Source organism: Paralichthys olivaceus, chromosome 4, assembly GCF_024713975.1.
Source record: "Paralichthys olivaceus isolate ysfri-2021 chromosome 4, ASM2471397v2, whole genome shotgun sequence".
Lineage (NCBI taxonomy): Eukaryota > Metazoa > Chordata > Actinopteri > Pleuronectiformes > Paralichthyidae > Paralichthys > Paralichthys olivaceus.
The window spans coordinates 10,316,100-10,342,516 of NC_091096.1; the positions used below are offsets into that span (position 1 = coordinate 10,316,100).

General features: G+C 41.0%; 1 protein-coding gene and 1 long non-coding RNA gene across 3 annotated transcripts; one reads left to right on the forward strand and one right to left on the reverse strand.

Annotated features, from left to right (window-relative positions):
- Nucleotides 1–25,290, reverse strand: fancc (FA complementation group C). 2 transcript variants are annotated; one of them, XM_020102686.2, is made up of 15 exons: nucleotides 25,156–25,290; nucleotides 22,127–22,372; nucleotides 18,237–18,324; nucleotides 17,976–18,070; nucleotides 12,682–12,789; nucleotides 12,338–12,402; nucleotides 11,589–11,753; nucleotides 10,925–11,081; nucleotides 7,512–7,567; nucleotides 7,294–7,393; nucleotides 6,183–6,255; nucleotides 4,475–4,577; nucleotides 2,711–2,885; nucleotides 1,639–1,845; nucleotides 1–845 (listed from the first exon to the last, which is right to left on the reverse strand). In XM_020102686.2, exons 2-15 carry the CDS (start codon nucleotides 22,325–22,327, stop codon nucleotides 687–689), a joined length of 1,752 nt encoding a protein of 583 aa, XP_019958245.1. In that variant the 5' UTR covers nucleotides 22,328–22,372; nucleotides 25,156–25,290; the 3' UTR covers nucleotides 1–686. The 2 variants fall into 2 exon arrangements, with proteins under 2 accessions (XP_019958245.1, XP_019958243.1); XM_020102684.2 differs by having other exon boundaries at nucleotides 6,183–6,258.
- On the forward strand, nucleotides 25,283–26,417 carry LOC109639300 (uncharacterized). Its single transcript, XR_002203384.2, has 2 exons — nucleotides 25,283–25,783; nucleotides 26,258–26,417. It is a non-coding gene; the product is annotated as an uncharacterized lncRNA (long non-coding RNA).

Below are 26,417 nucleotides of genomic sequence, written 5' to 3' on the forward strand. Positions count from 1 at the left end.
TAATATTTGAAATGTGTATTTATTGTAAATGCCACAGACAGAAAACAACAATGAACAGCAGAAAATGTACAAATAAATATAAGCCACTTTACTTCTAATTAACAGTTTATCATGTACTCTGCACTTTAATGTCTCATATTTAACACATTTCAGCACAAAGGTAAATGGCATTTGGTGTCATTTTCCTTCAGACAAATGCCTGTGTGTGTGTGTGTGTGTGTGTGTGTGTGTGTGTGTGTGTGTGTGTGTGTGTGTGTGTGGCGTGAAGGATTCATTTTGTGAGACAATTACATGAGTGGGAGGACTCTGACACGCTGTACCCGCTGCTGCTTCTTTGCAGTGTGATCTGTCACTCCTCAAATGTCCTTGTGGGCCTTGTAGTTGTAGTGTGTGTGTGTGTGTGTGTGTGAGCGTGTGTGCACATATAATTGCAGCCTCTCTCCACATAATCCGTCCTTGCTGTGCTGTGTTTTGACACATTCCTGTCATTGTCCCAAGTAAATCTACACAAGAGTGTGGCTATTTGTCATTCTGCCGACGTGCCCCGAAAAAACCCTGAGCTGAGGAGGAACTCGCTGCTGCATGGTTGTTTGTGTTAATGTGTGTGTGTGTCTGTGTGTTTGTGTGTGTGCGTGCTCTCACCTCCTTCAGAGTGTGTGAGTGTGTGCTTGGCCCTCAGCGGGGCTTCATGCTGCCTGCATATGTGTTAGTGTGTTCTGAAGTGCCTCGATCCTGAGGTGAACTCTGTTAGCGTCGCTTGATAAGCAGCTTCCTGCATTTAGCCTCAGCTCCAGTGAGTGGAGAACACACGCTGCTTCTTCAACCAGACCAGACCGACGCACCACCTGGACCCACCAACACACACACACACACAAAGATATTGCCTGTAACAGAGCCAAAACACTTAACTAGAGAAAGCATTAGTATGTGAAAAGGCTTAGTTTGAATAGATCATATTCAACAGAGCACTACATAGTATTAGATCATGTATTTTAAATTAAATATGCTTTAGTATTTCACGATAAACAGAAACTACAACTAAACAACAGGAGCCCATTTGACATCAACAAATGTCGAGTACACAGAATAACTGATTTAGGATCAAATAAAATAACCACAGTAACCACTAAGGATCAAAGTGTGAATATTAATCTGATATTCTCCACTGACTTCAACTAATATTGCATCATACACGACCCAAGCACAACAACACTATCCAGTGTGTGGGAACATTTATTACATTTGGCAAGCGAGGAGGTTTTTCCATCTACTTTTGTGTAGTTGTTTGTTTGTAAGCAAGACTACGCATGAGACGTGGAGGGGAGATGTGATCTGGGTCAGGAAAGAACTCATTAAAGTTTAGTGCTGATCTGGATCAGGGGGCAGATCCAGGAATGTTTCTTCCCTTTGTTTAACATTGTGTGATGTGGCATTTCTGAACATTTTCTCATTTGGAAAAGTTTCATGGATTTAGATGAAAAAAAACATGTTTAGGAAACTGATTCTTGAGCGTGTGCAATTTGAAACGAATCCAGATAAAAATCTGGATCAGGAGACTTTAAATGTGGTTTTATAAGGGGACTGCTGGGCCACTCTTTGAATTTACTATTATAAAAACATAACAGGTTGTTTCCTCACCGTCTGTAAAATCTGTGATGAGCTGCTCAGCGGTTGTTGGGAAAAAACGGCAAAGTTGACTAAGAGGCTGATGATCAGTGACGGTGACGGTCGCTGAGGTCGTGGTGACAGCAGAGTGACCAACAGCTGCTGGTGGTCAACAGGAGGTGGATGAGCGGAGACAGAGAAGAGGGCGTGGAGGTGGTCCCACGCTTCTCTGGCCTGTACCTGGAGACAGTTAGCATGATACATTTCAGGTCAGCTGACGGATGTTTATTTATAGGCCACACTGGAATGAAGAAGCATCGCTTTAAGTAGCCTTCCTGCAGATAGAAATCAATAGATTAGTAATTCACAAATGATGAACAGAGACGACCCAGTGCGAGTTGAACGTAAGGTCGTAATTGGAGAGAGGGCGGTGGAGAAAGTGAGTCTCTCGGGGTTATGAGAGCATGCGGACAAACAGGAGACAGAGAGATGAAACTCAGGCCAGCTGGCCAGACACTCACTGAGGAATCAATACTACATCACCCTTTTCACCCGGCTCGCCTCTCTCATCTGTCTCCCTGTCTCCCTCCGCCACTGTCTCACTCTCTGCGGCTCAGATAGGGGTCATCCATAATTTATTCTTTAATGTGTTTCTCTCTTTGTTTTTCTTCTGTGGCTTTCAGCGACGACACACCTGCTGTGAGCAAATAACCGAGCATCCACAATGTTGCGGCGCTGAGTTATGATAGCGGCCCTTCTGCAGGAGATATATCTGAGTGGATAGAGTAGAGCCACTGCTTCCTCCGCTCACATGGAATAATTCTCTGAGGCTGAATACAGAGTGGTTCTTCATATCCAAACCTTGCTCATGCAAACAGCTGCAGAGTCAGAGAGATAATAAGTCAAATTTAGAAGAGTTTCCAAATTAAAGACTCCACGGCCAAGCTAGCTGCTCAGTGAGGCTGTTTATACAGTAGTATATAAATACATATATGTGAGAATCAAAATGGCAGCTTGAAAAACTGATACCAAGAGCCCCTGAAGTAGCAGAAAAAACAAAGAAGGGAGATTTTAGAAGGAGAATTTAGTGTTTGCATAATCTTACCAGCTGTAGATCTCTGAGGTGCCCCCTGTTGGTGGGGTGGTGGTAGAAGTTCAGCAGCCACAAGAGGGGGCCCCGGTCCTCGAGCCCGCTTGTCCCCAGAAGTTGGACGCTCACCTGCACCCAGTGAGCACACTGAACCAACAGGAACCAGGCCTCAAACACCTTCTGGTGCCCCCTACAGGGCGGGAGGAGATTTTTATTTTTACTTATCCTATTTTTTCTCTTCAGTTGGTAATGACGGCTTGCAAACGCAGCACTACACTGGGGCAGGCCCAGGTTTATGGGGCTAACAGCGCTATAAACAGGTTTTAATATCTATAAACCCTGGTGATTTGGGTGGTCTAATTTAGCTGCTAAACAGCCTGGCACTCGACCCACCTCATCCTCACTTTTTCCAAGTTAAATGTGTGAATAAGCAAAACGTTCCCCTCCTCCAGCTGCAGCTCCAGATAAGTGTCAGGGAGGTATTTTAATACATATTTACATTGTAACAAATTTATTTGTCTATGAAACAAATCAAGTGTTTTCCCCCAAAGTTTTGATAAAACCACAAGACCCTTTAAAAGCTTTTTCTTTCGTGCCGACAGCCTGTTATTAAACAGATCGCATTCAGAGATAGATACCGAAAATCCTCATACCTTCCCAGGTGTGACATCGGAGCCATGACTGGATCTTTCAACAGTTGATATGTCCTCAGAAAAATCTCTGAATACAACCTCTTTATAATCCATGATGATTTAAATGTATGACCATACACTGTCTATTTATTCAATATTCTGAGATGTGGACTGCAGTCCTGATGGACATATGTAAGGAAAAGGAAGGACACGACTGGAGCTGAGATGACAAGAGAGTAAGAACTGATGAGTCAAGATTTTCAAGCAAAGATGCCAAATATTTCCTGGGTCTTTGTCTGTGATCTGCACCTCCCTGCACTCATATTAAAAACTAAGAACGAGAATAAAAGTTTAATACAAAATGTAAGATGGACAAAGATTAGACAGAGATGGTGAGACAGAGCTACACAGCTGCAACAGCGAGACTATGACTTAGAGGAGCGATAAAGATCTTTCTCTCTCTCAAATTTCCCTAATACCACCATTAGAGCTCTCCACCTCATCTCCCCTCTTTCCCCTTGGCTCCCAAACACAACCAGCAGCACCCCTCTGCAGGGCCCTGGCAGCTGCATCTTCGCTTGGAGCAACACAACAGACTACTTTCCCACCGCTGGCTCGGAACAATGTTTTGGGAAATTTTCATGGAGCTCCAGAGAGGAGTGGCGGCGGTGGTGGGGATAATGGGCCCTGTTAAAAACCACAGCTGGAGGGTATCGAGTCAGCTGTCTCCATCTCGAGGACATCAACTCCTGTCTGCTTTTCATCCGCATCTTCTACCCTCTTTTTCTCTAAATCCGTCCAACTCTCACTCTCTGTTTTTCTCTCTACCGTGGTTTAGTTTTCCTCTGTCCATTTTCGCCCTGGTTCTCCGGTTCTTCTTCTGCATTCCTTTTCTCACTCTTGTTGGGCTTTCCAACACTTGTTCACACCACAGCTCCCATTCCCAAGCTAACAGCCTCTAATGAGTACTTGGAGGAGCCATGCAGTGCACCAAGACCTCTCTGCTGTGATGCAAGAGGAAAATATCTGACTAACCACCCCCTTAGCAACAGCTAATGGAAATAAGAACACCACGCAAGCATTTGCTGAGGTGGTGGTAGCAGATGCACATCAACACATTCTCTCTACAAGCTTTTGTCACTCTAACCTGGTGCTGCTGCTGCCGTCTCCCTCCTCTTCCTCCTCTGTCAGCCTCTGTAATGAGCTGCTGAGCCAGTTCAGGTGATGTCTCCAAGCCTCCAGAGGCATCTCTGCAGGAGCACATTCACACACAGACACCATGATGACTTTTCTACATTAAAATGGCATTCACAAAATTCAGAGCAAGCCATCTAGTCAACATTCAAGAAAGGAACAATTCAACATAATGGGAGATCCAAGAAGAAGATAAGTAGACTAGTTCCAGCATGTAACTCACCATAACACCACAACTTTTACTCACAATTATTTCCATTATTGGTTAATGACCTGCACCAAAGAGGTTATGTATTTGTCTGTGTTTGTTGTTTCATTAAGCAGGATTCACAAGTTTCTATAGTATTTTGTGTGGATCTGGATCAAGGGGTCGATCCAGGGTGTTTTTGAACATTTGTATTGAATTCTCAGAGAATAATTTATGGATCTTGATGAAAACAATTCGGCATGTTTAGGGGACTGATATGAGTGTGTGCAATTTGGTGGAGATTAAATAATGTTTCATAATTTTTCTGTTAAGATGCAGAATACTACAACACACAAGAACCTTTTGTATGTGAAATAACTTTAATGGACTTCCCATATATCAGTCACAAGTCTTTCTCAGAACTAGATAGACTCCTGTTTGTACTTTTACTTGTTTGTTTTCCAGCTGTTATTTTTACCTGCTTTAAAAAAGACCTAAGTGGTGTTTGTCACATTCCACATTGTTCTGCCAAGAAATAACTTTGCTTACACGAACCATATTTTGCACTAAAAACCCACATAACTCACTAACAAACTAACAAACAAACATTTCAGACACTTCTTATCTTGATCCAGATCTTTCCTGCCCACTGCTTGAACAATGCAATGCTGAGGCCAAATTTATGCCTTTTTCAGTGGGAGCACGAATCCTGATAAAAAGCTCAAACCGTCTACTTTTCAAAGCACCGTTTCCATTCAGTCTCCAGTGACACACACACACACACACACACACACACACACACTCACACACTCACACACACACTCACACACTCACTCACACACACACACACACACACACACACACACACACACACACACACAGACAGTAATAATTAACTCAGGGTTCTGGCTTGGTTCCAGTGTGTCCCTAAATGGCTCTATTCATGTAAATCATTTCTGCTTGGGGGCCAGTCTGGGCACACACTGATAAGCACTGCTCCACTGTGCCCCTGCACTCACCTACTGTGCATGTCTTCAGTGGTAAAGATTCCCATATGTAAACACTGGTATTACATATTCAATATGGATAATGCTGATTCTTCTTAGTGAGAAGAATAAGGTGCAATTGTGTGTTTGTGTTACACGATCATTGGTTATTCACAATAAAAACCTAAATTGATTTAACGTCTGTAAATGCGTCAGATTAGAAACTCATTTTGACAATATGTAACCTTCACTTCCTTCCTGCACCTTCCTCCACCTTTTAGGAAAGACATAAAACACTGAGCTAAGTTGTTAACTAACTATTATTGATTAGGGAGAACAAGATACACAAGAGTCCATTCAGTCTGCAGCAGGAAAACTGTTTATACACTGTTAAAGAATACCTGAATACACCCTGACTCACAATATAGGGTTTGTGTCAGAGCACGCGTGCACGCACAGACACTGTGTGAGTGTATGTGCACACTGACCTGACGGCAGGGTCAACAGAGGGACCAACACACTCTGAGGTGACTGTGGGAAGAAAGCCTTCAGAGACACACACTTCTGAAACAACACAAAGCAGAATTTTTTTAACTGTAAATCACACGTACCTTGACGTCATACATCACTGTGCTCTGAAAGGCTGAAAAATGACATTTTGAATGGGAGGCTGTGTAACGGTGATACAGCAGGTGCTAATGTGTAATGTAGCGTGTAATGGGAAGTGTTTAGTGCAGTGTGACTACAGCCATTTAAACCGGAGTCTACTGTAAACGCACTGCAGCACTGCCATCTACTGGCTAATAGAGGTGAAAAGAAGTTGGGCTGAGTTTACAAAGTTGTGGAGCAGGTAAAGCATCGAACCTGCGTGGTGACATATCTGTTTTCTGGACTTTTGACAGTAATGGCTGACATGTGGGTGTCACATAATTTCCCTAGTTACACAGGAAGTGTTGATGGAGGCCATTGATACAACAACAGATGTGTCTGAAAGAAGCTGTGGGACAGTTTTAGCAAAGTGTGTGTGTGTGTGTGTGTGAGTGTGTGTGTGTGTGTGTGTGTGTGTGAGTGTGTGTGTGTGTGTGTGAGTGTGTGTGTGTGTGTGTGTATGAGCAGGGAGCTCTCAGATGAACAGGAAGTGATAACGATGTGGGAGATGGAGGATTCATCAAAGGTTAAGTGAGTGTGCCTGCAGAGGAATCTGTGTGTGAGTGCAGCAAAGTCTACAACAGATATAAGTTACCGTTGACTCATTAAGGATAAAAGTGTCACGTGACAAATGAAAAGCCATAAAGTAAAGTTAGACACGGTGTCATATCTCTGCTGGTTGTACATTAGACTTCGATGGTTTGACTTTTATCACAAAAGCTGTAATAATGTAGGCTAAACGTCGAGTGGTGGACTGTGATGACAAGAAGAGTTTTTAGTTTGTTTGAGTTCATGATAATCAACCAAAGGGAACAATGAATTTCAATATGTCAACTTGCTATGTAATGGCTATTATTTTTATATTTCAATGTCCAAAGGATTAATCATTTGGGGGCAGATTCATTTACAGTCTTCCAAAAAACACATTTGCTTCACACTTTTGGATCCTACCTGAGGCTGCAGCAGTTTCAGTTCCCTCAGAAAACATCTGGTAAATGTTTGGATGAGAGAATTAACACAGTTGTTTCCTTCAGACTGTTTAAGCGTCGACCTGCCAGATACAAACACACACACACACACACACATAATCATAGACAAATAAACATGGTGGACTCCATCATAACAGAATTTGCAAAAACCCAACCTCTAAATGACACACAATCACTCACCTGAAGATGTCATTCACAACTAAAAATATCGAGCAGTGCTGAGCACAGGCTTTAGGCTGAAACACACAAGAAACACGAAATTAAAACTCTGTAAAGTGACGCTGCTGCACAGATAAACACACAACACCCAGAATAGGATTATAATAACCAGAAGATGAGACATTTGAACTTCTTCAAGAGAAGAAGTATTTACTCAAAACACACACAACCACCGGATGTCACTATTGCATCGTCTACAAACCTCCAGTGCCTCAGAGTGTCCCTGTTCTCACACTTCTCCCGGTGAGCCGCTCAGTTTACCACTGTGTCAGTCCTTCCTCCACAGCGCCCCACACAGACTCACTCTCTCATCTTCTCCTAATGTACACTCATCATGTGTTTCAGATTTAACACATTCTAAAATACCCAAGTGCAAACATTTAACAGCTGTACTGTTCATGTCTGCCTCCCTCTCCCTTTTTTTACTTCTTCGACTCCCTAATTATTCTCCCTTTGCACCCCCCTCCACACTCTCACATAGGAGGAGAGCACGTAGTCTGGAGACAGAATCAGACATGAGCAAGCTTGTCTATTTATTTCATTAGCTCACGGTGAATTTAAAAGCCACTGGTGTGACTAGTTTCAAGTGGTATTTTACAATAATAAGATCCTTGTGTATATATAAGCTACAACCTGGTTATACAAAGGAGTATTTTCTTCTCCAGTTTATGTACACATGTAACTGCACGACTGACTTTGTGCCAGGGTTCCGGACCAATTACAGTCACAGTAAGAACAAAAAAAACCCCACCCAGTGTTTAAATGGTGTCATTACAATGTCCCCACAAACAAAGCAAAGGCTTTTATACTCAGTTTTGACATGTTTGGTTCTTGTTTCTCCTCCGGGGCAAGAAAAGTGGAATTAATCAAACAAATCATGTAACTGTTTGGATGGACATGAGCAATGCGTTGGCATACCGTTCATGTACATATGTCAGTGGGCATCTGCATGTGTGGGTTGTACGCCAGCACCGTGCACGCTGTCATGACCCCCCCCCCTAGTGAAAACATGTGGGGATTTTTAGCGTCCTCCTCCATACCTTACCACTAACACTTCAAGGAGGGTCAATTACAGCATACAACAAACATCCTGTTTTTGGCAGTCAGGCCCAGGAAGTGAGTATTTATTGTTATTGGGCCTGCGTCTCTCTCTCTCACTGGATCGTGCAGGGGTGGGACCAGCCAAAATGAGGAATGTGAGCCTAATTTCACGTTTCCCATTTTTGATTGCAGTTTAAACAAGTGAGTGAAAGGGAGGTGAGGAGTTGGCTCAGACGTTTCTCGTTTAGTTTTTCTCTTCAACGCATGCGTCGCAACAGAGACTCGCATGAAAACGCACATCTGACACACAAAAAACCTGAAGGCTGAGTGGAACCTTAACGAAAGCTGCCCAGACGCTATACAAACGATACACTAGACCAGATGTAATATCATAAACAAAAGCATTGGCGGCTGAAGGTGTGCGTGTGTGGAGAAGGTTTGTATGCATACATGTGCATGTGAACTATAAAGGTGATAAAAACAGAGGTCAATCAAAGAAGGACAAGAGAATAAACAAGTAGATCCATGACGGGACCGAGAAGTAAACTGTTTCTATAATTAGTTTGATTGCTAACAGAACTTGTCTTACCAACATAGTAGCTCTTACTAACTCAAGATGAGGGAACCGAGCGCAATCAATAGGCCGGCGTATCCCTGTAGACTCAGCGTTAGTAATTCATTTAACAGTGTGCTCCGATCTCCTCCATTTTTGAGAAGAGTTCCTAAACTAAGACAGCATCCTGTTGTGTACACAGCTCAAGTGGACCATCACTCTGGGAAAACGGGAGTGACACAACTGACAAACTTGACCTAAGTTAACATGAGGCAAAATACCCTGTTTCCTACTTGTAATCAGTAACTTAAGTAAACAGGATGCCATTTATAACCGTGCACTCAAGGTGTTTTATTGCTGGGCAAAGACATTTGGCACAAACAGTTTGTAGAAGCAAGTCTATGTACATTTATCTACTCTGATTTTATGTCACGTCTACTCTGTGAATAATTACTCTCAAGATAGGTCTAGATTTGAGTAAACATTGTTATATCTAGTTTCAGAGTTTAGTCGGAGTTTCGGCGACACGTTTCATTATTTTATTGTTATTCTTAATTATCACAGGACCTGTACTAATTTGTAAAACATGCTCCAGGATACTATAGGATATAAAGCTGCCCTTGTTAGCGACCGATTGCATTGCTGTGCATTGTAGTGAGGACATCATCTTCAATAACTAGTCATAACAATCAATAAATCAAAACTCACTTCTGACTTTTGAACTGGCCATGATCTTCAGTTAAATCAAGTGAGGAGCGGCCTTCGACTCAAGTGACGGAGGGTTCAGTACTTAACCGTGCACAGTGAAGTCTGTGTAGCACGAGCCAAATTATGTGAGAAGAGGTTTAATGCTCGCCAAATGATGTGAGATGCACGCAGAGCAAAGCCAAGTGGTGTGAGTTAGCCAGGCAAAAACAGTCAATAAAGACTCACTGAAAAAAGCGATGGAATGTTTCCAAGAACGGAGCATATGAAAAAAGTACACGTTCATATTAGTGACTTTAAAATGAGCAGGCCTTATATTCAAATGCTTGGTTTCACAGTTTACAGAGCTGTTCAAATTGGAGTTGAACACATATGGAGCATGCAGCGAGTTCTGATGTGAGACTCTAACTCGGGGCAGATGAGTCAAACTACGTACATAACAAACCCAGTTTAACAGCAGCAATATGTCCCTAATTTATCAACAGTCCTAAATGATGCCAGTTCACGCAGCAGTAAAATTGCAGAACGGTTCACAGAACAATGGCACAACATTCTACACATTTCACAGCATCTCAACAGCTTCACAGATGACAAATTAAACACTCATGCATTAGGCGATTTCAGCTTAAACTTCAGCCTATTAACTAAGCTATGATGAAATACTTCCTTCCAATAATAGTTTGAGAGATACTGGCAGGATAGTTGTTCATGGAGGTAAATAAGGTATCACATGAGATTTCTACCCCGAGTTCCATGGGCGGGTTTGATACAAAATTTCCACCAATAAACTAAACTTTCATGTTGGTGTTCTTCTTTTTATATCATTGTTAACTAAACATCTTTGGACTGTTAAATGAAACAAAAAAAGATGTCGGCTTTATGAGGGTTTTGTTTGCAGATTGTGACCATAATCAGAAAGTTAATCGATAACAAAGGCGGCAACAACTAAACTCAGGGACTAGCTACTGATTTAACACTAAATAAAGACAACATATACATTTTGGAGAATATAATCATATCTATGACTCAATGCATGACCTTATCTTTAAAGTTGTGCAGAAACAAAAATACCCACCAGCAGAGACTGTGACAGTTGCTGCACCATCCTCTGTGGCGTTGACTCCGTGTTGCTCAGAACAGACTCCAGCAGACTGAGCACGGCCTCTTCCAGGCTGGACAGACTGTGATACCACAGAGAGACGACAGCCTGATCCTCCAATGACAAGACCTGACTGTAAAAAACAAAACATCACTGATGAATTGATATCATTGAATATAACTGGATGTATTCATCCACATATTAAATTAAATGTTTGGGAACAACTTTGTAGAAAATACCGTCAGTCACGAGCTGTGTCTGAGATCCCTCCCCTCATCACTCATTCACTGCTCTCTATATCAAACACTCAACACTTTACTCTATTGTGAGCAGTAAATTTAGGTTTTGGACATTTATGAGTTATAATTTTGCAGCATAATTTGACAGCTGTAGTTTTCACATCTGTCAAATACAACACACTGCATTGTGGGATTGTCAGCAGAAAGTAGAGTGCATACTGTGAACTTTTTTTTTTTATTCCATTGTGGGAACATTTCAAGACGCCAAATGTTACATAAATTTGACACTCAGAATTTGAACACTTTAATACGATGCACTATATGATGTGAGTGTGAGTAAGAAGTGATGTCAGAAACAGCTCTGCTCTGAATGGGACTCCTGTCTCTTTGTGTTATTCTACCTGGACAAGGCGGAGCTCAGTGCATCCAGGAAGTCTTCACTCAGCGCTGCTCTGACACAAGTCACTGGCCGCTGTAACAGTGCACCAATGAGAGGAGCAGCCTCCGGACAAGAGACCAGAGGGACACACGCCTCTGATGTAGCCAGGATGTTGTCACATGAACACCTGGACAGAATCATTCATTTAATGTTGAACAAGATCAGAATATTACCAAAGATTAGAAATATAGGAATCCTTAACTATTAGGATCTGTGTGTTTTGGTCCTTGTTCAGCTGGCTGTAACATTTGTGTATTTAGAATACGAATTAGATACACATGTACTGTATATTGATAACACTACACACCCCTCTGTAAGTTAATGTTGGTGGAACTTGAACCTACTTTTCCTTGAATAATTTACTGATGTATCAATTAAAAAAGCAAATATTGGGATAATTTGTCATTTAATTGTGTGTTTTTTTTCAATTAAATATCAAAACATTTTGCAGTTAAATTTTGTAAATGTGAGGTTGTTGCTTCTTTTTCACTGTTGTGCATCAATGGAGTTCATATACCTTTGAGTTTCACCAGTTGTTTTGAAATAACAATATAACAAGACAACACCTTGGAATCTTTGAAACTATAATACTTATTTGTGCACAATTTATTAAAAGTAATAGACTAAAGAAAAAGACAAGAAACTAATAAGCAGATTCATCTGTTGGATATATAATCATTAGTTGCAGCCCTAGACTCTACAGTGCTGAACCTCTGATTTATGTTGCCCAGAGAACTACAGCTCTTTCCAATGTTTTCCTGCAGCACTGCCACCATCTGAAATGCAGGAAAAAGCACATACACGGTAGAGACAGATGTTAATTTGGAGACACAATACCATCCACCACAATGAAGACACTAAACATAATCACAGACCAATACACATAACACCAAAGAACTCTGCCGTGCTGTATTATCTTATCACACACTGAAGTTCAAGTGTTTTCCTTTCGAAGATTATTCAGCAGTGCAGTACTGACAGGGAACAATGTCATCATACTTGAATATTATCAATGCAGGAGAGATTCAGATCAACAGAAATAAAAAAGAGAATACCTTTCTCAGGACTTTGAGATGGTACTCTTTGGGTGGTACACCCATATGCTTCATTAATTTCTGCGCTGCAGCACCATCTTCTTCTGTAGAAAGCTGACACAACACTTTCTGTGGGAGCAACACAAAGTGCAACAGATTAATGGCACTTTCCGTTTGTGTCTATAACAGGAGATAAGATTCCAATACAAGCTGCCTAAAGCCCAGGATCCATAACATCAAAGCTAATTAGTTGCCTGAGTATAGGATGACTCCGTTGGCGTCATATCATTTGAACCACATGAAGAGTGAAGAAAAGGCATTCCAGTAAATGAGAATGTATGGACAGCATATGAGCGACTTCAGAAATAAACAGTCTTTGTTAGAGAGGGGCTTGGTGTTTAACAAGCATTTTTCAGAAGGGGCCTCATCGCACACTGATAAAACCACACTAATAAACTCAGCTGATTCTCATCTGTGAGAAACGCTGGTGAGGGAACGAGGAGTGGGAACACTTGATTCACACTGTAAATTATAACATTACTGTCGTTGATTCCAAAAAAGGTAAAGATGCAAAATGATTTTTCTAAACAAATAAAAATGTTCTATGACACAAGACAGTTTGAGACTTTGATTTATTTTACTTTCCATGTTAACTTTCTCACAAAAAAATAAAAAACGCAGCCACTCAGCATTTTATGGTCTAATGATTAATAAACTGTTAGACAAGAATTTTTCCTCACTGGTTTTCACTCAGAAGCCTGATGAAAACCCAAAGACCTGCAAGTTTTCGATTAGTGATTTATTCAAACCGTAGAAACAGTCATCTCTATTCAGCCACAATAAGTTGATTTAGTGTTACAAGCTGGAAAGTGTGATCCAACATAAACAGCCTGGGCCTCACATCCTCAGAACACACATCTGTTTTTACAGCTATGATGAACCAAAAACAGAAAAACATCCACACCACTAAGAGTAGAATAAAAAAATACAAATCCCTTTCAAACTGCAGATGAAAGGGGATCAGCGAGCGATGAGGAGAGAAAATGGATGGAGAGAGGCAGAATATGTAGAAAAAGAAAAGTCAAGGAGGTAAAAAGAAAAGAACAGAATCCCAGGCAGAGGAGTGCTGCAGCACTGTTGGTGGAGCTGTGTGGTTTCTTTGGCCGGGCCCTACAGCACGCTAAGATGCTTACCCTCCACATAGTCTCACAAAACAACCCCAATCACTACCATGTGAGCACCCTCAAACCCTGCACACTGAGTACATGCAAAACCAATCACACTTATCCCACCCTTGTAAGGAGGCACAGTGAGGCTGGGGGATAAGAGACGAGAGAGAAGAAAGGCTGGTTAGAAGAAGTGGCAGTGAGAAGAGACGAGAACACGCAGCCATGGCTACATTTGGAGCAAGGACAGAAGGGTGTGGTCACCAGAGGAATGGGATTAAGGGCAAATGGATAGATGGATGGCAAATACTTTAGGTCAAAAGTCATCTTTCTCACAGAGAAAACAGCAACCAAGCTGGCTTTGGGGGCTTTGACGAGCTGCTGCCATGGAAATTATCCCTCCATAAATCTAAAATTAAAACATAGGATGGAGAAAAATGAGCAAGGCAAAAGACTTTGGTTGGGTTTGATGTGTGCCTGTTAACAATTACTAGGCCATGATTGAATTCTCTCAAAACCAATGAAAGACTTAAGTTTAGCCTCAAATGGTCAAAACAGCAGAGACAAAAATGAGGGAGGATAAAATGAGGGGAACGAGTGCAGAAAAAGGCAAAAAGAACATGCGAAATAATGGAGCTACAAGTCATTGTGCTCAAACTTGGTGCACTATGAGAAGCCAATGTGCCTCTTCCTAACAAATGTAAAGCCTAATTTGGGGCTGACAGCAGCTTCCAATCCTGTTTTTATTTATCTGAGTCAGATGTTCTGATGTTGTGACATCAATGTTTTGATGTTGTGACATCAGAATACAATATGATTTTTTCAAACAACTAATGTATTTTAGTTGTTTGAAAGTTAGAAGTTATCCTCTCATTAACATTCAATTATATTCTATACTGCTTGTCCAGGAGGGCTGGAGCCAATCCCAGTTGAGGTTGGGCAAGAGGCGGGAGCACAACCTGGACAGGTAGCCAGTCTATCACAGCAGTGACGTATAGAAACAAACAACCATTCACACTCTCATTCACAACTACTGACAAATAAGTGTCTCCAAACCCCTAACTTACAAGTTACACTTCTGTTTGTTTGTACAGATTTAAAAATGAACAAGTCATACAAATTGTCAAACTACTCCTTTGAAGTGAATGGAATAAATGTAAAAGATCATTCCATTCAGTCAAGTCAGTCAGGGGACGACACCCAAGAAGAAAAATAAGATGAAGGGGAAGTGTAACAGTGTCAGACACTTTCATCTCCAGATAAAAGCACAGAATATAAGAGCCAGTTTGGGCCAAAGGTTTAGAAATATGTTTTAAAACTATAAATCAGCCACAGCAGCTCCAGGGCCTACCTGTGGTTCACCCTGTTTGAGTCACTAAAGATACACGTCAAAGATTAAAGTATCAAGTGTCCATCCTCCGGCTCTCTAATGTTACACTCATGCTCTACTTATCTGTCATCTCCTCAGAGATCATACCATTTTACTGCAGCGCTGTGTGGTCCTCCCTTTTTCTGGTACAGGATGTCGAGAAACAGACCGATTGAGCTAATGACTATCTGACATAGCCTGCAGCTTCAGAATGCGGCTGTACCCAGTATTCATCAAACCCAGTGAGAACACTCAGATGTGGAAAGTAGAGGCAAGCAGGGAGGGGTGAAGTGAAGACATGAAGGAGAAAAAACTAAATACCTTGAGCACTTTCATAATTTAAGGAGGAAATACATGTGGGTACTAATGGTATTATATACAGTAGCTATAAAACACATGTATTTGACAAAATAATCAATACTACATAGACATGGGAAAATGTGGGAACGCATGGGCAGACCTAAACAAACAAAGTGTTTAGATGCCACTTAGCACCAGACCCTCACTCTATTATAGCGGCGGCAAGAAAACAATGTTGGGGAGCAAGATCAGACAGAGCTAACAGAAAACAGGCTGCATTCTGCATTCCAGGACAGCGCAGGGAGAGACACAGAGACAGACCATCTCTGGCCTAAAACCATACATCTGCCCTGCTCCCCCAGACGGGCTGAGCTGTGGTGAATAGGTTTTTTTGTGCTTCCCGCCATTCCTGTCATTTGTGGGAAGTGGGAGCTTGTTTGGAGGAGAAGGGAGGGAGAATGAGGGGAGGCTGCAGAGTTGGTTTGGAGTTTATTGTACTTGTGCTCTTTGGACACTTTCAACTAGTGCCCTGCAGTAAAGAAAAATACATGCATGCAATTTTAGTGTGAGTGGCCCCAGTGAACCCAACTTAGACTTCTGCACGGTGATGGAAACACAGACTGACGTTCAACAAAGGCTGCAACTATTATTTTCGTTATAATCTCTAAATTAATCATAATCAAGGCTTTCTAAACGTCTAATGTAAATCTTCACACCACCACATCTTCCACATTTTTGCACATGAAACTGATATGTGAATACAACACTGCTTACGAAAACACATGCCTATAAAAAGCACACAGACATAGATTCAAACGCTGCAACACACACATGCACTCCACTTCCCCTCGTATGGGTCAAAGACCATCTGGCAAATTCAAGGTTTACTTTCAAGGCACTGTTTTAATTAGCAAGATGTTTTATTAGATGAGAAATTAATCAAAAGAATACAAACACACAGTTAATCTGGCAAAAATGTGAAGGTCCCACATTGTTTATCATAAGCCATCTGTGTGAACCCTCTCAAAGTTGAAAATTGCAGAATCTTAACTTCTCTGTGTTCTCTCTCCTCTCACCTTTGTATGTATGTGTGTGTGACTTTAAAACAGACAGCGAGAGGGATCGACCAGCCCTTATATAAAGGCTGATCCTTCTCTGGTGACAAGAGGCGGTGAAACAGCCATTTCTAATTTGCTTTAAAAAATATGTTTAACAGGTTTGGCACAAAAGGCTTAGACTAACAGAGACCCAATCTCCCTCATCCATCATCCGTTTCCCCATTGGAGAGAACTCCTATTAAAAGGTAAATTAGACAGCAGCCCAAAGGCACTCAAAGGGAAATTGTGAAAGGGGTGATCTGTAATTGGTAAATAATTTGTATTTTAAGTCAGGCAAGAACGAATTTTGAAAAATAAGAGAAAAGGCATGTGATTATACATTAACTATAGTTACTTGATTTAAATGTTCATATACATTTCTGAGTTTACCCTTTCCAGCTTTGTAATGGTTATTAAATGTATTTAATCTCTGTGCAGCTTCACTGGAGTAGGGTCAAAACAATGAATGAGGCTGCAGCAGTACAATCACAATTATACAATTTACAATCTGATATCAAACGTTTCTGTATCAGGTGACCTAGGCTCATAGAAAATGAACATACACAATATTGTTGTGTCTTGGGTACACTAACAGCAGGGTTTTATTATTCCTATCATTGAGCTGCTTTCTCAACACCTCTGGCTGATCTCCTCATCCTTGGCCGGCATGTATTTTATCAGTCGGTCCTATACCTTCCTTCGGTCCTATACCTCACCCCTTCTCTTCCTCCAAACTTCATCAATGAGGTTCAATCAATGGCTCTCAATAATTTTTTCCAATGCTGCTCCCACTCTCTCAAGCTGCTGCTTAGAAAGTGGCCCTGACAGGGACTTAAACCCCAACGTTAGCCACCCACTGCACCATCCAGCTGCTATGGCAAGCAGAACAAGAGCCATCTATATGTACAGTATATATTAGGACTGACATTAAAATATTCCGTAATTTACACTTTTATTAGAGAGGTAGCAGAAAAAGAGATGAGTAGAAACTTGGGTAAAGTGGGAAAAGACAACAAAGGTCTCCCGGCTGGATTTGAACCAGGGATTACAGTTTATGGTTGGCACCTCAACGCTTTGGCCACCATTGCACGCCTGCACTATTTCTACTTTGATCCCTGCTAAATGTTTCTTTAAACTTAAACCTCTGCAATTAAAAATGCTGAACAGATAATGCTCACTGTAAATTGTGCTGTAATCACGCAAAGATGAAGTGACTTAGAATGGGAAGTTGAGCTTGGTATGAAAAAGCCGTCATGAGTCACTTGTCTTGTACTTTATCCCTCATTTAAGAAAAAAAAGTCTCTTTACCCGAGTCTCTGTTGCTCATTAATCACTTAACCTCGGGGTCTGTATTAATAGGGATAGAGAATATCCAGTCCATACCCGTATCCACTGGTTGGCTTTTCTTTCCACAGCATCGCTTGGATCCTCTGAGTACAGTCCCCACAGACACTGGAACAGCAGCCCTCTGCTCGTATCTACAGACACATTACACACTATGATCTCAGTATCATTACAGTCATTATTACTTCTGTTTGTCTGGGAGTTCTGAAAACCTGACTTCAAAACTAAGAGGCTACCATTACTCTGGACCTGATCCATCCACTGTGCTCCACTGAGTTAAAGCTGCCCAGAAACACTCACCATCAGCAGTAACGAGAGGGTTCCAGCACAGTCGGCCAAGGAACTGGCCCAGGAAGGGCAGCCGCTTCATGGTTTCTGTTGTGGATCTCTTAGGGACAGAACAGATCAACACAGACATGGGATAATGGATTTAATCATCTACATGTTTTTCATCTTTAATATTTTTACACCTCTGAACCTGCTAACTTGCACTTATTTAAGCATATCAGAGAGGAAGGCACACATGTTTTTTTACCAGTTGATGTTGATTTAGTCATTTCAGTCTGATATGTAATACTTCAGGCTCTCGGATTGGTGAGGATAACTCTGGATCCTCCTCGGTTTTGAATCTCAGGTTTTCACTGTATTAATTCTAGCTCTTGATTCAAAACTTTTTTATCGCATATGATCTGAGCTCTAGATTTATGAATTTTCCCTCGCTTGATTTTGTAATTCTTGATTTAGCATAATATAATTAGCAGTAGAAAAACCTTGAGAACCTGAAATTGGCAGCAGTGGCTAAGGAGGAGGAGAGGTCATTCACTAACCAGAGGGTTGGTGGTTCAATCACTGGGAAATGAATTCTAAAGTGTCCTTTGGCAAAACAATTTGAGTGGCCAATAAGACTGGAATACAGTGCTAAATAAATACAGTCCATTTACCATCTGGCACATAATCAAACTCGAACAGGACCTAGGCTGACAAACATTGAAATCTCCTTCATCATTTCATGTCACTGCAGACATTTACAGCTCCTCACCTGTGTCTGTCTTGTTTGTTTGATCATAGCAACTTAGAACCATTAGAAGATGAAAATAATCTCAAGTGAAGTTGATGAACGAGGGTGCTGAGTTGAATAGCAGGCACATCCACAGGTGTGCAGTACATTATTCATGCCTATAACCTTTGTCTGCTTTGTTATGGTCATGTCACAACTCTTAGCATAGTGTCAGTAGTGAGAGATACAGTGAACAGATCAGGGCTCTGGCCGGGGGTACTATACCTGGAAGGGCTTAAGAATGCCTGTGTGTGTGCTTGTTTATCCAGCTCAAAACAGCCGACCATGTGATTTACTTCACTTCACAGCCAATTAAAAACACCCAAAGCTTTCAGGCTAATGCACACGCTCCATTTAAGAACCTTTGATCCAGACCACTTTTTTAATTATTCGATTTTCTCAGAATCTTATTGTTGGGAATAACTTCGATGATCTGAGACAGCTCACTAAAATGAATGACCACAACAGCCATACAAGGATCTTGTTGATGTGAAAAAGACCAGAGTGCGTCACAACCCTTATAATTCAAGATGAGAATGACACAAATGGTTATTAAAACATTAAGCATGTTGTTTCTAATTAAATATGACGAAACATAGCACATTTGTCAGAAGCACAAACATTCAATTCAATTTGGGGGAAAAGACAAAGGCCTTAAGTAGCAGTGACGACTTTTAAAAATCATTTTTGATACACGAGTGATAACTCGGTAAAAACACAGGTGCACAACATTGTTCTGTTTCAGCCGACTGCTTTCCTGGTTTTGATAAATCAACACAGACCCCATTATATTTTACAATGTGATGACAACAGTTGTACATACAGGAACACATCAAAGAAGTGAGGGATTACTTACATTTACGAGCATTTGTCTGCACACTTGAATCATGTTTACGTGTCTGTACAGTATTACTTATTAGTCCACCCATATTAATGGAACAGAAATGCGATTGATCATTCCCGTGTCTCTGCAGGACCCCGTTCAATGCAGCACAGACTCTGGCTCCATATGAAGTTTTCGAAATAAGATAATAGCGTTAGTATCCGGGATATTTTGGATTTCTAGATAGTGGGAGGAAATTAAGTTATGTAATCCATGTTTATACACAGTCTATGCACAGGACCAACATTTATAACATTAATGCTTTATGGGTGAAAATTTGTAAGAGTGTATTGTTTCTTATGAGGAAAGAAAACTGAGACCAGTTTCCACCTTTACAATAGACTGTAAGTCTTGAAATTTTAGAAGTAGCTTTAGGCCAATGTATTCAAAAAGAACATCAGACAGACAATGATTGTAACTTGATTCATTCAAGTGGATGAGATCACCATTAATGGGAAGTAGAACGATGAGCCAAGTTGAGTTTCTCTAAATACCCCCATCCACATCACCGCCAATGCTGCCTGGATCACAGCCCTCAAACTCGGCCTTCCTATCAGTCCAGCAACACATGGTAAACGTTTCGTCTGTGTGAGTATACATGTGCAATTGTGTGTTAATGATGCAAATATAAAGGAATGTTCATTTACAATAGGAACGGTACAATGCTCTGTGGCTGCAGGAATGCCCATAAGAATGAGCCATCACAACAGAAAGCAATTATCACTGACTACCGAGGCCAAATCACCATCAAAGCCTTGTCAGCATTGTCCCTAATTATAATGAGCTCTGGGACCGTGTATCTTGTTTTGATTAGGGACAGACATCTCAGACTGAAGTGGCTGCTAATGTTCTAGCAACGGAGGCAAATGGTACAAGTTTATAGACAAGGATGAAGAGAACGGTGAGGAAACACTTCTATCCCTGACGTCACTGAATCACAATCAGAGTAGTCCGAACAATAAATAGAGAAGTTACTATGGTGAGAACATAAATATACACAAGTGTGTTTCAGAATTCCCCACACTCTCCATCCATCTTAAAGCTCTGTGGAGGAGTGGTGTAATGCTGCATCTTTACTTACTAAGGTTACTAGGTCATAGACTGCATATAAAGATGGACGGTGCGTCTTCCTCCAGTAATGTAATTTGGAGCCAAAGTCATCTGGGTATCACCAATCAGTCTCTGTCGCTATTATGAAATTTAATAAAATTTTTAGAGCATCAAATAACTAATTAAAACCAATAGCACTGGAGTATTTTTCATCTCAGGACAGAAGACAGAGGAAAGTTGCTAAGTCATCAAATCATGCACAATACTGCCAAGTAGCAGGGTATGCTCAAGTATTTGTGTTTTATGAGTCCACTGCTAGTAAAAGAACTTCAAGCGAATCAAGCAGTACCTTTTATTCTTTTGGTATCCATTCTTATCCTAAACACACTGACACAGAGATAGACAGATAAAATAATATCCAGTCAATCCTCAATCTGTAAAAGTATATGGATAGTAGCCAAAGTAGAACGTGAAACAGACAGAGACACTGAGACTGTGTTACAGTAAAACACATGGACTGTATAGTCGCATATGAAAACGTGCAAAGACACCGTGAGAAAGCGAGTGTATAACGTGAGGGAGAAAATGTTTATAGTCGAGAGACAGCGAGTCCAGAGCAGCACGAGGTGGAAGGAGGGAGACATGGCTGCAGTAACACTGAAATCTCACAGTTCTGCACCACTCCCGTCCTCTGCCCCCTTCCCAAATTTACCGACCTGATATGGGGATACATTAGGTTAGCACTGAAGGTCCCATTGCGGCTATTACCTGACTAACTCAACATTGCAGCACTGCCAGCCAGACATTCACAGCCTCTGCACAGCACAGAGCAGCCTCTGTTAGCAAGGGCCTACCATCGCTGGGCTTACTGTTCAAGCCCTGGCTCTGAGAGCGAGCGTGTGCATGACTCTGTGTGTGCACCAATACATGTTGGTGTTTAAATTAACTTCATTAATCAGATGGCTGTTTGACGGCTCAGTGTAAGTAATTAACCGTTTTAATTTATTTCATTAGGTAAGAGATGTTGAGTCTGTAAAACATGCTGAATATCCAGCATTAAATTAGACAGAACAGGTATCTGGGAAATATACTTTAGAACTAAGAGTATCTGAAAAAAGCATAAATCTTCACAACCTTCTCTTGCACTGTCACAGAATGAATGTGAAGACCCGAGCTCAGCTTATCAAAGTGTCTGCTCACCACATTGTTGATATGTGTGAGCAGTTGCTGGAGGTAACTGCTTAATCTTCTCAAGTGCAGACTGGTGTCTCTCTGAGTGTCTGGACTGTCAGCCTGACCCCAAGCAACCACTTTGTCCATCCAGAACTGCATCTCCTCCTGGGCACTCGGAGACGGCTCTGTCGTGTGTTGGAGCTGGACGGCTGGTTGCAGCAGAGACATTGGGCCTCTTGTCCAGGTGAATTTACTCAGGTGCAAAGATAGATCCTAGGTGAGATAAACAATGAGACAAGTCCAAGGATTATGCAGATATCATCTGTTCTTTATCATTTTTATCTTGTGACTGCAGAGAGAAAACAACCACATTTTATATGGTCAGGTCCGTGGAGAGAAGGAATCCACTATCAAGCTTTGGTATTCAGTTGAAATCAACCTCAAGGATGTTTCGCAGTGATGCTCTTTAGGGACTGGTGGCCTGAATCCAGGGAGGGAGTGGGTGGAGTACCGTTCATGATTTTTTATAACACATTTCCTGTATTGTAGTTGTATGAATTTTTTTATAAGAAATATAAAGAATTGTTTATTGTTTTACTGTTTGCAGTAACAAAAGGAAACCTTTTGTTGAAATTGAATATTTAATGTGCACTTTGGACTTTTTTAGCAATTACTAACTGGAGCAATAGTTTAGTAAGTTTCTTCATTTTACTTTTCCGTTGCACGTTGGCCCTTCAGGAAAAAAAGACCAGAGGCACTTTTTGACAAAGCAAAGAGGAGTGCTGCTATTATTAAGGTTGTCATGAGACTTAAGTACCATGTTGATGTCTGTGTAACTGTTTTATAAAAAAACTTCAGTGAACATATTCTTACCCTAGATAAATGGGTTTATAATTAAGTAATGCAGCCGATAAAACCATTCTGTGTTTGCCAAATACATCTGGATAAACCAACAAGAGTTAACGATATGAGCCTGTCAGTGTAATTGTTGGGCTCCAATTTAATTTGTGCATGTGTGGCCGACTTCATTCACCACTCTTTATGAAAGCAGAGGCAGATAATGAAATGAAAAGTGGAAGTAATGCCAAGTGGAAAATAAATGAAGCAGAGTGAGTTAATGTCTTATTACCACAACCTAACAACCTTCTCAAACAGACATTCATGGTGGCTGAGAAATAAACAGTACATTCTTCACCTTTTATGATGATATAGAAAAACATGGGGGGGCATATCATAAGAGTGTCTGTGTTTGAGGATGTGTTTCATGTCTGTATATAGCCTGAGAATGGTGTGTGGCTGTACGTGTATTTGTTGTTTTTTGCCATAATGACAGGTCTGTGTGGGACACCACAGGGTTGTGTTTTATGATCACCTCGTTACACACGATTTCTTTAATGTCTTGCCATCATCTCTGCTGGAAAGCCCCTATGGCTTGCTGATGTGAATATATAAATACTCATTTTCAGGGAGGAAAAGAAGCCCAACCAAATTAGGAACAAACGCTTCTTGTTGACTTGTGTCAGGGGCTTAGTTTTTAGTGAAGGAGAAGTGGAAAAGAGTTGCATGCTGAATACCTAAGTAGCAGAAAGCCTCTCCCATAATATCACACACAGACAGTTCAGCTTAATACTTTAAATACACAGGTTCTGTACTTACACAAACTTGTGCAAACCCATGTCACACAGGCAGAAAAAAAAAAGTACATGCGCACAAACACACTCGACAGCAGCTCTCGTGTTGGCTGAACACGCTCAGGAGCAGGAACGAGATGTGACTGGTCAAATATTATCTTTGAAGATTTGTTAAACTAAGCTTGTGGACTTTGGGTAAGGGTAAGTTTGCCGTTCCAATTATGAGATTGTTGACATTATTTCAGTAAATTCAAATCAGTTTAAACATCACGCTCTCCAATTTTACTTTAGTATATTATATTTAGGGTCACCTGGATTAAATGAAAGGGCTGCCTGAGTAACAGACAGAAAATCAACAGTTTCTTTCAGCTAATTTAGGCTTAATGTATTTTTATACTTAAACCTTATTTTTTCCCCACTATGGAACATTTATCACACATTCACTTGAAGCGACATATTAACAAATACCTGTTGTATGTAAGCAGAACACTAAATAAATAAAAACTTGGGAGAATAATCATGAAATTAAATCACAGAATAGCTGATACTGAAAATCAATCAATCCATCAATCATCGGTTGTGACCATTATAAGGGGTTAGTGAGTAAGAAACTGATTTGCAGAATCTACAGGAGGACAAAAACAGTGTCTAACAATTCAATCTGAAATGGGTGTTGGTGAGTTGAGATATGATATCAAGGAGAGCCAGAGCATGTGGTTCACATCATTCCCTCAAGCAGCAAACCGTTCAATGACCCTGTGGATCGATCTATATTGGTTATGTTTTACCACTCCTTAATCATGTGCTTATTAACGCACATTTTGTTTTTACAATAATTTGATTAATAGTAGTATGTGCAAAAAAGGCTTCCAGTAGAAATTAAAACAGACACTGCATCACAATAAATGTCTATATAAATGAATAGTCCATTCACTAAATAAATGACCATAACGTGAAAATAGATAGAATTAAGACCAGAAAAAAGAAACATTTATATGTATACAATCACACAATATATACAGTATACAAACGGTTTATATAAATCTATATAAACACAACATTTCCTATAATGATGACTGTAGAGAAAGCATCGGTCTTTTTTTAACCTTCAATACAAAATAGTGAAGCACATAAACAAACACAGGTGAAGCGTTTGAGTGCAACGTTACCACCACACCGCATGGTGCCAGTGTTTCCTCCGCTTTACCAAAGCTGCACACGGAGAGGAAGTGTGTGAGTTCAGTCTACACAACAACAGAACAACCAGAGTGAATCTGTTGTGTGAGTAACAATGTGGAGCTGCGACTCGATCAGTGCAGCTCACTTCCGCCTTTGTCATCGTTCTAGAGCTGTTATCCGTTAGCTTGTTAGCGTGTTAGCCACCCCACGGTCGTATCACTGTGGTGAACTGAAAAGTGGACTTACATGTGGACAAGACGTCAGACTGCAGCCTCCACACCGGAGGAGTCCGCTACATCCGATCGGTCTTCGTGTCTTCACACAAGAAAACAAGGAGCTCGATGTGATTTGTACACAAACCGAACTTCCCTCTTCGCTCGGACTTCCGTGTATGGAAGAAGACGATTGGCTGAGAGCCGCGTAGACGTCGTCATGGCGGTGCCTGCTGGGAAATGGAGTCACAAAGCTGAAGACAGAGCGCACTGAACTGCAGACGTGCACCGCTTTAAGCAGAAGTGCAAATACAAATACTTTACCTGTATTCAAATATCTGCTTAAGTAAAAATATTAATTATTCGCAACACGTACTTAAAATATCAGTGTTGTGGATTAAAACATCTCTGTGGAGGATTTATTATTGTATATGTGACTTTATTAGACTGATAAATATAAGCATCGTTTTACTGCTGAGCTGGAGCAAGTTTGAATCACTTGTATATGTATGTGGCAGAATAGTGCTTGGCGAAAACTTGGCTTTATCAGCCAATCACAACTACAGGTCCACTATAAATAGTTGGAGTTTCCTCCTCAGCTCTCCTCTGACGGTGACGGCCCACCACGTGTCCGGGCCGGTCAACTTCCGGCATTGATGCAGGTATGAGAGCGGCAGAAATGTTTGACCGCGTTGTTCCTCATAGTGTGACTTTGTGACGCTGTCTTGCCTTTACTATGATTCGCATTTTCCATGCTTTGCTTTGCCATGTGTTGTGTTGCTTTACTTTGTGTTGTGTTGCCTTTGTGTTGTGTTGCCTTGACTTGTGAAGGCGTCAGGTCAGAGTGTTCCCCAGGTTAAATGTGGGCCTTTTTAACAGCGTGTATGTGACTGGGGATTTTTGCCGTTTTGGTTTGGATTGTAACGTGTTCACTTAATTTGTTGGTTGCTATTCTTTGTTTGTATCTTATTTTCACACGTTATGACTTGATTTATTAGACTACTTGATTTATTGTGTAGATCCAGTTTATTTATTTTACTGAAATTCAAATTGTTCTTGGGATCTTTACTTTTATTCCTATGGTTGAATTGTGTGGAGCTGCACTGATGTGTGTGTGTTTCCTTTATATTTTACAGGAGCCAAGAGCCTAAGGTGGTGGAGGATGGTGTCTCCCTGGGATGCCTCTCCTTCACTAGTCTGCCTCTCCACTGGTAAGACCCAGCCTTGGATCAATCCCCCATTCCTACATGTGTGATGACTCTTTTACTGATTTAATAAAAGTATTTTTGGATGGAA